This window comes from Petromyzon marinus, chromosome 37, assembly GCF_048934315.1.
Source record: "Petromyzon marinus isolate PM22_M1 ecotype Great Lakes invasive population chromosome 37, UKy_Petmar_22M1.pri1.0, whole genome shotgun sequence".
NCBI lineage: Eukaryota > Metazoa > Chordata > Hyperoartia > Petromyzontiformes > Petromyzontidae > Petromyzon > Petromyzon marinus.
In genome coordinates, this window is record NC_133703.1 from 17,005,650 (window position 1) to 17,020,596 (window position 14,947).

The 14,947-nt window shown below is 56.3% G+C and overlaps 1 protein-coding gene across 3 annotated transcripts; it reads right to left on the minus strand.

The window, feature by feature from the left end:
• Positions 1-1,159: 1,159 nt before the first annotated feature.
• IQCE (IQ motif containing E) lies at positions 1,160-14,723 on the minus strand. Of its 3 annotated transcripts, none has more exons than XM_076072354.1 (21): positions 14,518-14,723; positions 14,049-14,129; positions 11,730-11,775; positions 10,414-10,548; positions 10,004-10,138; positions 9,580-9,767; positions 8,976-9,026; positions 8,777-8,847; positions 8,239-8,311; positions 7,591-7,640; positions 6,616-6,830; positions 6,395-6,453; positions 5,029-5,141; positions 4,468-4,557; positions 4,247-4,358; positions 3,701-3,985; positions 3,113-3,136; positions 2,929-2,994; positions 1,964-2,064; positions 1,734-1,777; positions 1,160-1,432 (listed from the first exon to the last, which is right to left on the minus strand). In XM_076072354.1, the coding sequence occupies exons 1-21, from the start codon at positions 14,548-14,550 to the stop codon at positions 1,386-1,388; spliced, it is 2,019 nt and encodes a 672-aa protein (XP_075928469.1). In that variant the 5' UTR covers positions 14,551-14,723; the 3' UTR covers positions 1,160-1,385. The 3 variants fall into 3 exon arrangements, with proteins under 3 accessions (XP_075928469.1, XP_075928468.1, XP_075928470.1); XM_076072353.1 differs by having other exon boundaries at positions 6,616-6,833; XM_076072355.1 differs by lacking the exon at positions 14,518-14,723 and adding an exon at positions 14,373-14,464 and having other exon boundaries at positions 6,616-6,833.
• Between the last annotated feature and the right edge of the window lie 224 nt (positions 14,724-14,947).

Sequence of the window (14,947 nt, forward strand, 5' to 3'; positions counted from 1 at the left end):
CTTGTGGTCAACCACCACACTGCAGGTCACATCGACGCACTCATTCACCCACTCACCTCGATTCTCTGCTTCTTCCCGTGCACTGCTCCACTTTAGAATTCCCTTCCATAATTTCCCAAGCTCTTGTAATAGTTACCACACTCGCTTAAATTACAACTTTGATGGTGCTGTTAGCTGCTGGCCGCCTGGCGCTTGGCCTCCAAAACAGTGGATCCCAAGCTGCTCACAAACCGCCCTCTTCATTGAAGCACACGCGGGTCTCCTCATCAGTGAACAAACTCCTCATCACTCATCCCACTTCGGGGATAACCCATCACAGCATCGATCTGAACCCCATGTGCTTGGAGGTCACAGAGGTGGCCAGGATAAAGGTGATGTTGATCTCCTACTCAAATAAGCATCGAGGAAATGGTGCCCCTCTTTCTGTCTACAGCCCTGAACCAATTGTGAAATTTCACATTCCTATGGCAGGTGCGAGTCTATGCATAGGCAACCACTACTGACTTAAGTGCTACCTCATTTTTATCGACCTCGGAGGCATGATGGTTTGAGTCACTCGAAGGTGGTGACGTGATTCAGCGGTGACGCATTGATCACTTGTTGCAGAGGTTCACGGTTCGAATCTGACAGGCCTTCCTGGTTATTACTGTGGGTGTAATAGCCACAGTAATAGTCGTAATGCTGCGCACTTCCCGCTTCACAGCGGATGTTAAAGATCCCGTGATGTCGTTCGCAAGAGGAGGCTATTGTGTGCCGGCGTTGGGGTCCAAATTTGCCAAATTTAAAATTTACGCCGCAGATTACTCGATTGGGATTATAAAGCAGCAATCAACGTCTGGTAGCAGACGAATGCCCGACATCTATCGTGCAAATGAGCTTCATCCTGGTCTCTTGACTTCTCACCTGGTTAAACAAACTCGACTTAAAACGTTTAACTAGGGTGTCCACCGGGCCGTGTTTGACCTTGCATCTGTGTTCGGGTGGCAGGAGTTCGTTTGTGCCGAGATCTGCTACCGGTGTTGTATTGAACTTTATTGCACAGGACTGCACCGTGTCCATAGCCCAGGGCCGACTGGGAAACACGTGTCCAGATTCACTCTGTGGAGGAGACAGCAGCTCCACAGAGCCAGAGGGGAAAGACACAATCCACACACGGAGAGCAGCGAGAGGAGCGGAAACAGCCAACTCAATTTATTTGGAATGTGACTCTCACCGCCAGTGCAAACGCAATCCGATCAGCATCACACACCCTGTCCAATCATCACCCGCAATCGGCGTCATCACCAATTCACCGAGGACTCCGCGGTTATTGCACCAGAGAGTGGGGGGGGGCCCTCACACACGGGAGGAGCGGGGGAAGGGGTCAGAGGGGGGGGGCATGGCCTTCACAGTGCCAGCCGCGCAGTGGTCCCCACCGTATCCACTGCATAGCCTGCACACGGCACAGCACACCACATAGCACAGTGCAGTGCAAACCACCTGGCATAGTACACAGCACAGGACAAAGTGCGCTGCATAGCAAGAAAAGCAGGTTCCGATATCGCAGCACACCCCACCACGCTGCTCCCACGCACCTGCCGGGCGTGCGGAGAGCGAGAGAGCGCGCGTGCGTGGAGACAGCACGCGTCTCAGCGTAATGGGGAGTCCAGGATGAGTGCGAGGTCTTTGTTAGCGGTGAGCGACTGGTGAGTGTTAAACGGTGGAAGGATCGTTGGTGTGGTTGTGTTCCTCACCGGTTGGCGACGGTGTGAATTTTGAGGTCGGCTCGGCCTGGGCTCTGTCCATAAGAAAAGGAGTGCAGAGAGATCAGACGGGGCAGGGCTCATCATACCAACACAATGGATCATCATACGATCACCATATCAGCACCACCATCATCATACCATCATAATACCAACACAAGACATCGTCATACCATCATAAGGGAAAGGTGCACGGCACAGGAAGCCTCCTGATTGGCTACCTGTTTTCCAGCTGGGCACGCCTTGCGATGTGAGCCCTGACAGCCGATTGGATGAGAATGATGGATGGGTCTGCCCCCTCCTCTGCGGCGTAGCCGGGGCCCTGGAAGAGAGGAGGAGCGGACCGTGCGTGAGGGACCCTCCTCTCATCCCTGCACGTCGCAGCCAATCACAGCCAAGCGGGGCTTGGTCTGAGCTCCCGAGAACGAAAACAACGGGAAGACTCCGGCTATGGCACTATTCAGCGCGTTGACTCTGGACACAACCGGCCCGGTGGCTCAGTGGTAGAGCGAGCGGCTCGCAATCGGAATGCTGCGAGTTCACATCCTGGCTATGGGTTGACTCGGCCCATCATCCTTCCGGGGTTGATACAATAAGTACCACTTTGTGGGTAAGTCGACAGTGAATTGCCCTACGGACATACTCACCCCTGCCACAGGAATGAGGAATTCCACCAGTGGCTCAGGGCCGTAAACGGGAGATGAGCACCAATGCCTCACTGCTCAATTGGAGATCACTTCGACTTGGATTACAACATCGGAGCCTGCAGGGTCTCCACTTGCCGAGCACGCGGTTGACAAGAGGCCATCGGGGAGGCCGTGCCCGTGGACGCATCGGCGTCCCACGCGCTCGTGGGCCTCCTCCTGTGGTCAGAACGGCGCGAGGGTCTCGTGCGCACCGGCGTGTGCAGCGGTTCGTGTGCTGCGCTGTGAACCCGGCGACCCGAGACAAATTTCCACTCGCAGGCAAAAAAAAAATATCATGATTATCTGAACCAGTCTTGGGGCCTCCCCTAGGTCGACTCAGCCTGAAACGAGTACCTGGTGGAGTATGCAAACATTACACGAGGCATGAAGAGGCCGGGAAGTGCGGTTCTGGCCACACCAGCCCCTCGTGTGCCGTGCTGGTCTTTATAAGTGCAGGTCGCTAAAGGCTACACGGGGGACCTTTGTGTTTGTGCCGCTACCTGCTCAATGAGGAGGCGGCGTCGAGTTCCGTGGCTTCGCATCACAGACTGGATCAGCTGTGCTGCCTGATGCACACATACACACATGGCATGAGCGTTCACGCAAGGCATGCACACACAAGGCATTAACACACACACGGAATGTGTGTACACACAAACTGCATGCACACATGCACACACTCACCTCGTCGATCTCGTCACTCTTCTCCTGCAACACAAAGCGAGAGCCATGCATGAGTAATGCACACCCCCAGCTCCACCCACACCTAACTCCCACCCGCGCCTCACTCCTACCCGTGCCTCACTTCCACCCACGCCTCACTCCCACCCACAGCTCACTCCTACCCGTGCCTCACTTCCACCCGTGCATCACTCCCACCCACGCCTCACTCCCACCCACACCTCACTCCCACCCGCGCCTCACTCCCACCCACGCCTCACTCCCACCCGTGCCTCACTTCCACCCACGCCTCACTCCCACGCGCGCCTCACTTCCACCCGTGCCTCACTCCCACCCGTGCCTCACTTCCAGCCACACCTCACTCCCACCCGTGCATCACTCTCACACGTGCCTCACTCCCACCCGCGTTTCACTCCCACCCACGCCTCACCCCCACCGGTGCATCACTCACACCCATGCCTCACTTCCACCCGTGCATCACCCCCACCCGTGCATCACTCCCACCCGCGCCTCACTCCCAACCGCGCCTCACTCCCACCCGTGCTTTACTCTGACGATGGTGCCATGGTGAGAGTGCGTCCCCCCCCTCACCTTATTGCGGTGGCGTCGCCACTGCCGCTGGATTGCCACAGCTGCCTCGGCTCTCCTCGCCCGCTGAGCGGCACCGCTCCGTCCACTTCCTCGCTCGGGACTCGCCGAGCCCGGCCGCGATCGGCTGCCCCTGTCCGACTGTGGAGAGCTGTGCCGTGATTGGCCGCTCGGTCTCCGCGAGTCCGTAGAGCTTTGCCTCGATTGGCCGTTGCGTCCCTGCGAGTCTGAAGAGCTGTGCCGGGATTGGCTCGCGGTGCCAGCAGTGGCGGGGCTTAGGTCGCGTTCCTGCGAGACGAACGAACCGGGGGTGATGTCGCTGTGGGGTCAGGGGGCGTGAACCTGTCTCCCCCCCCACCCGTTCCCTTCATGGCTGTTTGTGAACCTGAGGTCATTTGAATAAGGACTCTCAGAGGTAGCTCTGTGATATTCACTTCCGCGGGCCGCTCCCTCACACGGAGGGAGGGCTGCACCGCTCTTGAGTGAAAAACCAAATGTAACGTGGCGAGTTACTCTGAGCAGCCATTGTGTCCCGAGCTGAGTACACACCGCTCTGTGTTTCCGCTCCTCCCCACGTCTCCGCTCCTCCCCACGTCTCCGCTCCTCCTCAAGCTCCCGCTCCACACACCGCAACTTTTCTTGAAGAGCCCGCACCTCCTCTCTGTGCAAGGCCAGAGGACAGCGCGCACATGTACACGCACATACACACACAGACACGCACCAGCCCCTCCACACACCCTACCTACGCGCGTCCCTGTGTCTCCTCTCACCGCATTTGCTCCTCCGCGTGTCGCACCGACAGTCGCTTATTTTCCACTTCCAGATCAGAGGTTGCCCGCCTCAGCTGCTGGATCTCCTTGCTGTCAAAGACAAAGAGTCCCCATATAGCCTCAACAAACTGTTGGGGCAATGTGCTGTTAGCGAGCACCTATGAGGGTTCGTACGTGTGTACGAACACTTCTATACGTGTGTGTGTATATACGTGTGGACACATGTTTTCACGTGTGTCCATGCGTGTGTGAATACGTGTGTGTACACATGGGAAGTGGTGGCGCAGTGGTTAGTGCACTTCGCATTGGCCAATATTGGTGACGATTATCTGAACCGGTCCTGGGCCTCCCCTATGGCGACTCAGCCTTAAATTAGTACCTCGTGAGGTGTGCAAACATTGCCACTGGGGAGACAAAGGTGGGCACGCGTGGTGTTGGCTACACCAACCTCCCACCGTGTGTCTGCACCGTGCCGGGCCTTCATAGGTGCTCGCTAACAGCACTCGCCCCAACAGCGTGTGTTAGGCTACATGGGGTTTCTTTGTCTTTGTGCACACGTACTCCCTCTGGGCGAGCTCTCCTTGCAGCGCACGCCTGTCCTCCTTGAGACGCCGCACGGCGCCATGCAGACGCACCGCGTCCTGCCCGTCCTCACCACCCGCACCAGCAGCACCCTGCACACACAAAGACAAAGACCCCCCCCCCACATATAGCCTTGACAGACTGTTGGAGCAAGTGCTGTCAGCGTGCACCTATGAAGGCTGGTCAGCAACCATGCCCGGCCACCTTTGTTTTCCCAATGCTAATGTTTAGCGCACCAGGTACTCATTAAAGGCCGAGTCGCCCTAGGGCAGGCAGACCGAGGACCAGTTCAATATTCGTTACGATGTTGGCTATGGTTGGCCAGGTTCAAGGCGCACTGCACTAACCACTGCGGCACCGCTCCATATGGAGACCAATACCAATACCCGCCATTCGTCTCTAAGTGGCGGTGACATCACCACAGCGCTTGTGCCAGGCTATGTGCATGTTAAGGCCACGTGAACGGTCAAATGACCGCTGGCAGGAGGTCACGGGACAGACCCAGGTGTTGCCTGACTGAGATGACTGGCTCCTGCACCACCTGTGCCCTCTACTGTGCCAACTTGCTGTGCATTGCTCCTCTGCCGCCTGTTGGTGCTGGAGGGCGACTGCCTCCAACTGTCCAATAGCATCCTTCATGAGCCTCCTCCCCAGAGGCCGATTTTAACACTACTGGTACAAGCCATTGGCAAGTCCACTTACCTCCACATCCTCCTGTACCACATCACTCCATCTCTTCTCTAGCCTGTGCAGTGCCCGTTTAGCCCCCTCTATGTGGCCAAACAGAAGCTGCTTGGGCATGCGGTGGCTGGGCATGCGGGCTACATGACCCAGCGAACACAGCCTTGCCTGCCGGAGGAGCTCACCGATGGGACTTAGTCCAGATCGTTCAAGGATCTGTGAGCTCCTCACACAATCCAGCCTGGTTAAACCCAGAATGGATCGTAGGCAGAGGATAGAGAAGGGAGGGCATGGCCATGGCCGACAAAACCTGAAGCTTCGTGTGGAGCGACAGACCAGAGAGCTTCCACACAGCGTTACGCAGCTGATGAAATAATAATCCCACTCGACTGATGTGGAGTAAAACCTCTGCTGTCAAACCGGAGCCGGCCATGAGTACACTACCCAGGCATGGAAAACTCTCCACTCTCTCCTCTGGTACAGCCATCAAAGACACACACACACACAGATACACACACACACACGTGATGTCTGGCAATGACCGAGATGACCAAGAACCCTGTTCAACCACCCAGAATAAAGAATGTGGTGAGTGTGGAATGTTTAGTAAGGAGAGTGTGGTGAGTGTGGTGAGCACGGTGAGCATGGCGAGTGACGGGGTCACCTCCTCAAGCACTGTCGCGCGGCGAGCCGATACGGTGCGGTTCCCAGCTTCGCGTGGCACTGAAACAACAACAACAACATTAACAACAATCAAGACTGCCAGTGATGTAGTGCTGAGCAGTGCTGGGCGGTGCTAAGCGGTGCCGAGCGGTGCTGGGTTGTGCTGGGTTGTACTGGGTGGTGCCGGGTGGTGCCGGTGATGCCGGGTGGTGCTGGCCTGACCGGGCTGCTGCTGCTGCTGCTGCGGTGCGGTGTTGCCACTGGTCCCCGCGTGTGGCCGTGCTGGCGGTGGTACTGGCGGCGGAGCTGCGTGTGCGATGCTGAGCTCGGAGCGCAGTCGGGCGTTGTCCTGCTGCATCAGCGCGTGCTTCTCCGAGAGGCGGCGCAGCGCGGCACCCAACGCCTCCTCCTTGTGCCGCCCTGCAGCGCCTCCTTCCCTACTACAACCAACACAAGCAATCGTTGCCATGGCAACAATGCCACGGTAACCAATACCACTGCCATAGCTCATCAATCAATACAACCACGACAACTGCAAGGTTGCATTTAGTGTTGAAAAGTTAGCAGGAATGGTGACGTCACCCTGCTGCTCTATTTAAAGACCGGGAGCAAGTGGAGGGCTTCACCATTCTGGCAAATTGCCCGATGATGCTGGATGTAATTACCAGCGAAACGTCGTACTCAAAAATTGAAAATGTTGTGGATTCACTCTTCAACACACCGGTGGGCTAAAGTAGTCAACTTTTTTTGCTGATTGGCCGTGTCGGGTGGTGGAGGGTTACGACACATTTATAAATAACGCGATCTAACCCAAAAACGTTTATTATGAGGAATGTATGAGCTTGTCGACTTTGTTTACATTTATTTTGAGTTACTTGCATACTTAGTTACTCGCTTCCACTTTAACTTGCTGACTCGCCCCTACTGGACATCTGTGAAACAGAGTTTTATATCTTATCGGATTCCTCTCCAGTCTAAATAAAGATAAAAGATTCTGACACCCAATAACAACAATTACAACGACCACAACTAAACAATTGCTACAAGCCCATCAACCACAATAACTGAAACCACCACTAAAATAACTCAACAACAACAACAATCACTGCAACCACCAGTGCCGCGACCACCAAAACTACGACCCAGAGGACCACACGCTGCATGCGTCCATCTCGCCACGTCGCCCACTGTACGTACTTTGCTGGGGTCAGAGCCGCGGCAGCAAGCGCCTCCCTCAACCGGTCGATCTGCAGAGAGAGGGCACCGATCCTCACCCATCCTCAACCATCCTCACCACCATCATCATCCTAACCACCATCACCAGCATGTTCATCTTCACCGATGATCATCCGTGTAGTCTTAACAGATTTTAGGAGCAAGTTCTGTTAGCGAGCACCAATGAAAGCAGGCACGGCACACGATGGGCTGGGTGGCCAGCACCACGCCCAGCTGCCATTGTTTCCCCAGTGGCGATGTTTACACACCGCACCAGGTACTCATTTGAGCCCGAGTGGACCTAGGGGAGGCCCAAGACCGATTCAAATAATCGTCACTGGTGTTGACCGTGAGCGGGAATTGAACCCCGGGTTGCCGTGTTTGTAGCGCAGCGTGCTAACCGCTGCACCACCGCTCCCCACACCAGCAAGCTCACCACCATTGGAGGACGAAAAGAAAGACAGAGCGAAGGAGAGGGAGGGAGGGGAAGCAGGAATATGTCACAGCCTTTAAGTCGATGTTTAATCCCGTGCTGCTGAATGGAGTCCTCCAATTTATTCGGCATTTCATGTCAAATTAATTGGTAGATAAATTGTTTATTTTGTGCAAGAAAATGAGGGAGGGAGGGACCTCCAGCAGGTAGGTCTCCGCTGCGACGCGCATCTCCTCCAGGCTGGTGCAGCGCACATCCTCCCGCAGACGCCTGGGTCACGCGCATCCAGCATATGAGCATCCAGCACACACGCACGCACGCACACACATGGGCAGACAAACACGCAAACACATGGGCAAAGACACATGCATGGGCACCACACAGGTGCAAGGGAGGCGGGAAGAGAAGGGGGCGGGAGTAGGGGGGTGGGTGTAAGGGGTGGTGTAGGGGGGTGGTATGAGGTAGGAGGGGTGCAGGAGGAAGGGGATCAAGTTTCAAGTTTATTTTGCGTAACCAGGTGAGAACTATAGAAACCAGCATAGATTCTCATTTGCAAGAGTGACCTGGGTTACCACAATGACAAAAGCAATAGCATAACAAGTTCAGCAATGAAGCAAATATAAATCACAGAGGATTTGAGTGGAGAGGATGGTGGGAAGGAGGGAGGGAAGGGGAGGGTGGCTGGTAGAGGGAGGAGGAGGAGGAGGCGGTGGTGGCCGTGGCGATGTTGCTCACGTCAGCGCCGTGTCCTTCTCCCTGCACTGCTGCTCCAGCTTGAGCACCCTCTGCTTGAGGCCGTTAATCACCTGGGAGACGGACAGACGGGGAGGGAGAGGGGGCAGGCGAGGTGACACTCGGCCACTCGAGCAGGGCCACCGTCTGAGTGCGACTGAATGGTTTCGTTAATTGGGCACGATGTGTCTGGCAGCCTCACCGCTCCGGACTCCCTCTTGCGGTCAACCAGGCTGCGGGTGAACTCCGACCCCTGGTCATCACACACGGCACACTTGTCAGTGGAGGTGTGGGCACCCACAGGTACACACGTGTGCGCGTGTGTACCTGCGGGTGTGTGTTATGTGTGTTTGTGCATGTGATTGTGTGTGTGCGTACGCACAGGCACGTGTGTGTCTGTGTATAGTTGTCTGTGTATCTGCATCTAATTGTATGTGCATAATTGCCTGCGTCTTTGCGCAGTTGCATGTGTGTGTGTGTCTGTGTGTAGTTGTGTGTGTGTGACTGTGGCGAAAACACAGCAATTTGGCAGTGGGGAGCACAGGTGGTGCATCTGTCAATCATCTCAGTCAGTCAACCCACAGCACCTGGGTCTGTCCCATGAGATCCTGCCAGCAGCAAGCCTTGCACACTTCATGTGACAGCCTCAGAGTGCACCTAGCCTGGCACAAGCATCGTGGTGACACCACTGGCAGGTGGCAGCTGTTGTTGTTTGTATCTGTGTGGATGCGTCTTATAATTGTGTCTCCCTCTCTCCTTCTCCCCGTCTCCCTCTCTGTGCACGTGTCACCGAGTCTCCTCCAGACCTGCGCTTGTGGCATCAGCAGCTGCTCCAGCTGCTTGTCCTTGCGTGCCCCCTCGGCCTCGAGGCGCCGGGCTCGCGTGCGCGTCGTCTCCAGCGCCGCGCGCTCAGCTGTCAGCGCCTTCTTCAGCTCCAGGATCTCGTCGTACATCGCCTCACGCTCCTTGTAGTCGGGGGTTCCCGGCACGTAGCCTGCGCACACGCACGCACACATGCACTCATCCCTATAGGGCCATCTAAGTCTCACCGTGGCCTCTCAGAGGCAGATAGACATAGAGACATACAAACACTTGCACACAAACACAGACATACATACGTGTAGACGCCACACTACACACCACACTCACAGTTTGCACCACATCCCCTATATCACACAAAGACAGACAAGCAGTGTGACGGTGTCACAACAGCGCTGCCGTGGTGCCCACCGGTGTGAGAAGAGCGCGCGTGCCGGGGCCTAGTCATGCCCAGCGCCTCTCTCAGGTAGTCAGGGACTCCGCTCCCCGTGCCCCCCGCGCCCCCCGCGCTCTCGAAGCCCGGCCTCTTCAGGGACTGAGTGAGCCCTGCGTGTGTCACACGTGCGCACACGTCACAATCGCTGTCACGCGCGGTGCAGTCTGTGGGAACGACGGGCTGGTGGCAATGCCAGCCAGGGGTTAGCGTGGAGGAGGGTTAGCCGAGGGATTGGCACGGAGACAAGCAGGTGGACTCAGATGTGGACTAGCAGGTGGGCTAGCAGGTAAACTATGGTAAGGACTATCATATGGACAAGCAGGGGAACTAGCAGGGGGACTAGTAAGGGGACAAGCAGGAGAGGGGCCGCCGTGGGCCGGCTCACCATTGCCCTGGCGGAGTGAGTGCAGCCACATCTGCCGTGGTGTCCGGGTCCCCATGGGCTCGGCGTACGCGGTGACCGAGCCGGGGAGTGAGCGCCAGGCGCTGCCGCGAGGGACTCCACCCTCATAAGGGGACCCTGAACCACAACAACAACAACAACGACCCAGCAACACAAGACACGCCTCACGACGGCGTGGCAACGGCAGATACGTGGCAGAACAACAACCGCCATTTGCCGCCAAGTGGAGATGATGTCACCATGGCAACTGTGCCAGGCTAGGTGCACCCTGAGGCGACGTGAAGTGTGAATGGCTCACTGCTGAAAGGTCACAGGACAGACCCAGGTATTGTGGGTTGACTGAGATGATTGATAGATGCACCACCTGTGCTTTCCACTACCAACTTGCTGCGTTTTATCTGCACGGTGCTCCGCTTGCTGTTGTGAGCGTCGCCCCTCTGCCCTCCGCTGTTGTTAGAGGATGACTGTCTCTAACTGCCCAGTAGCGTCCTTCATGAGCTTCCTCCACAGAGGCCAATCTTGACACCACTTGTACCAGTCATTGGCCCATCTTTTTGGTAGATGCCATGCCTGTTTAGCCCCCTCTGGTTCAGATATATAAGCCCAGGACTGGTACATATATTTGTGATTGATGTTGGCCATGAGCAGGAATCGAACTCGTGTCACCGGTATCATAGTACAGTGCCATAACCACTGCGCAATCATAAACAGAGATCCGCTATACAGCCCTTAATGGACTCTTGGGGCAAGTACTATTATCGAGCACCTATAAAGGCTGGTACGGCACACGAAGGGGTGGGTGGCCAGCTCCACAACTGGCCGCCTTCATCTTCCAAGTGGCGATGTTTACACATCGTACCAGGTACTTATTTGAGGCCGAGTCGACCTAGGAAAGGCCCAGAACCAGTTCAGATATTTGACACTTATAATCGAGAATCGAACTCGGGTTGTCAGGTTCGTAGTGCAGTGCACTAACCACTGCACCACCACTCCCCACAACAATCATAAACACACCCATTCACACGTACAATCATACTCACACACGCACACAATCATACGCAGACTCCCATCAACGAACCAATATCTAGACCAGCCCTTGACCTCTTGAAGGTCAATGAAGTCTTAGCTGATGCAGCGTGCGATCATCCAAACTGTGGAGACAAAGGCGGCTGTGGTTCTGGCCACACCACCTCCTCATAAGAGCGCAAAGCCAGCACGGGGTATGTTCTTTTGTTTTTCATACACACGCCCTTGCAGAGTGAGAGACAACCAGGCTGAGCGGCGCAGGTGGAACTTACTGGTGGACTTGGACAACTTTTTGCTTCCCTTGGTGGACTTCTTGCTCTGAAAAGTAGCAAAGGAAGAGTTCGTGGTCAGCATTCGACATCACCTACAGATAGACAGGCAGGCAGTTAGAGAGATACACACAAAGACTAAGATTCTCCCCGTGTAGCCTTAACAGACTGTTGGGGCAAGTGCTGTTAGCGAGCGCCTATAAAGGCCAACACGGCACACGAGGGGGTGGGTGGCCAACACCACGCACGGCTGCCTTTGTCTCCCCAGTGGCGATATTTACACACCGGACCAGGTACTTATTTGAGTTTGAGTCGACTTAGGGGAGGCCCGGGACCAGTTCAGATAATCGTTACTGGGTGTTGGCCATGAGCGAGAATTTAACCCGGGATGCTGGGTTCGTGGCGCAGCGTAACTCTAGCCGCTAAACCGCCACTCCCCACGTAGGCAGATAGACACACAGGCAGAGAGACACACAGGCAGTCAGATACACAGGCAGAGAGACACACAGGCAGAGAGACACAGGCAGAGATACACACAGGCAGAGAGACACACAGGCAGAGAGACACACAGGCAGTCAGACACACAGGCAGAGAGACACACAGGCAGAGAGACACACAGGCAGTCAGATACACAGGCAGAGAGACACACAGGCAGAGAGACACACAGGCTGTCAGACACACAGCCAGAGAGACACAGCCAGAGAGACACACAGGTAGAGAGACACACAGGCAGTCAGACACACAGGCAGAGACACACAGGCAGAGAGACACAGGCAGAGAGACACACAGGCAGTCAGACACACAGGCAGAGAGACACACAGGCAGAGAGACACAGGCAGAGATACACACAGAGAGACACATAGGCAGAGATACACAGAGAGACACACAGGCAGTCAGACACACAGGCAGTCAGACACACAGGCAGACAGACACACAGGCAAACATACACACAGGCAGATAGACACAGCCAGAGAGACACACAGGCGGAGAGACACACAGGCAGAGAGACACACAGGCAGAGAGACACACAGGCAGACAGACACAGGCAGATAGACACAGCCAGAGAGACACACAGGCGGAGAGACACACAGGCGGAGAGACACACAGGCAGACAGACACACAGACAGAGAGACACACAGGCAGACACACAGGTAGACAGACACACAGGCAGAGAGACACACAGCCAGAGAGACACAGCCAGAGAGACACACAGGCAGAGAGACACACAGGCAGTCAGACACACAGGCAGATAGACAGAGCCAGAGAGACACACAGGCAGAGAGACACACAGGCAGTCAGACACACAGGCAGAGAGACACAGGCAGAGAGACACACAGGCAGTCAGACACACAGGCAGAGATACACACAGGTAGAGAGACACACAGGCAGAGAGACACACAGGACACACAGGCAGAGAGACACAGGCAGAGATACACACAGAGAGACACATAGGCAGAGATACACAGAGAGACACACAGGCAGTCAGACACACAGGCAGTCAGACACACAGGCAGATAGACACAGCCAGAGAGACACACAGGCGGAGAGACACACAGGCAGAGAGACACACAGGCAGAGAGACACACAGGCAGACAGACACACAGGCAGATAGACACAGCCAGAGAGACACACAGGCGGAGAGACACACAGGCAGAGAGACACACAGGCAGACACACAGGTAGACAGACACACAGGCAGAGAGACACACAGGCAGACACACAGGTAGACAGACACACAGGCAGAGAGACACACAGGCAGAGAGACACACAGGCAGACAGACACACAGGCAGACACACAGGTAGACAGACACACAGGCAGAGAGACACACAGGCAGACAGACACACAGACAGACAGACACACAGGCAGACACACAGACAGACAGGCAGACAGACACACAGGCAGACAGACACACAGGCAGACACACAGGCAGACAGACACACAGGCAGACACACAGGCAGACACACAGACAGACAGACACACAGACAGACAGACACACAGGCAGACACACAGACAGACAGACAGGCAGACAGACACACAGGCAGACAGACACACACACAGACAGACACACAGGCAGACAGACACACAGACAGACACACAGGCAGACACACAGACAGACAGACACACAGGCAGACAGACACACAGACAGGCAGACAGACACACAGGCAGACAGACACACAGACAGACACACAGACAGACACACAGGCAGACACACAGACAGACAGACACACAGACAGACACACAGACAGGCAGACAGACACACAGGCAGACAGACACACAGACAGACACACAGGCAGACACACAGACACACACAGAGACTTGTACCTTGAAGGAGGCTCGGCGCAAGTTGGTGGCGGGGTCGGGCGAGGGGGAGCGCGAGTCGAGAGACTGCAGGTCCACGTCTCCCTGCGGGCGGGCGAACACAACACGCGAGCCCGACTCGCTCGCTGCTAAACCCTCTCTCCTCGCCCTCACCTTAACCATCACCACAACTCACCACACTCACCACACTCCACTCATCTCGCCTCACTCAACACGCCTCGCAACTCAGCCTCATCTCACTCTTATCTCTCTCCCCTCACCGTCTCCTCGTGCGCAGTTCTCACCTCATCCTCACCTCATCCTCCCCTCCCCCGCGCTTCTCCTCACCTCACACTCCTCTCTCTCATCCCCGCACCCCGGCCGCTACAACTCATCACTCTCCGCTGGGCCTATGCCGAGACGAAGCCTGCGCTATTGCCTGGTCCCCCCGCCTGCCCGCCCGCGCGCCCGCCCGCCCGCGCTGCCTCAGTACCGCGCGGCCCGGCTCCCCGGTGCTGCTCGGCATGGCTGCGTCTCCTCTCGTCCTCGGGCGAGCGAGATTAAGAGTGGGGAGAATGATGATGATTATGATGATGGCAGTGGAGGGGTGGAGAGCACCCGAGGAGACAGCGGAGAGATCGTGCGGGTGGAGAGAAGCAGAGGGAGGGATGGGGAGGGATGGTGGGGGGGTAGCGACGCCGTTACCCCGGGCGAAGGTAAACAGCCGCTCCCTCCCCTCCCTGCCCGCGAGGCGACCCCCTGGGGGACCCCCCTGAGGGGACCCCCTGGGGGGACCTCGACCCCGGGCGAGATTTGGTGCAGGGGAAGGGATTGTGGGCGAATAACAGAGCCCGGAGCTGCACATCAGCACGCATTGGCCGAAAGGGTGAGGGTGGGGTGGTGAAGTATGGTCAAACAACCCC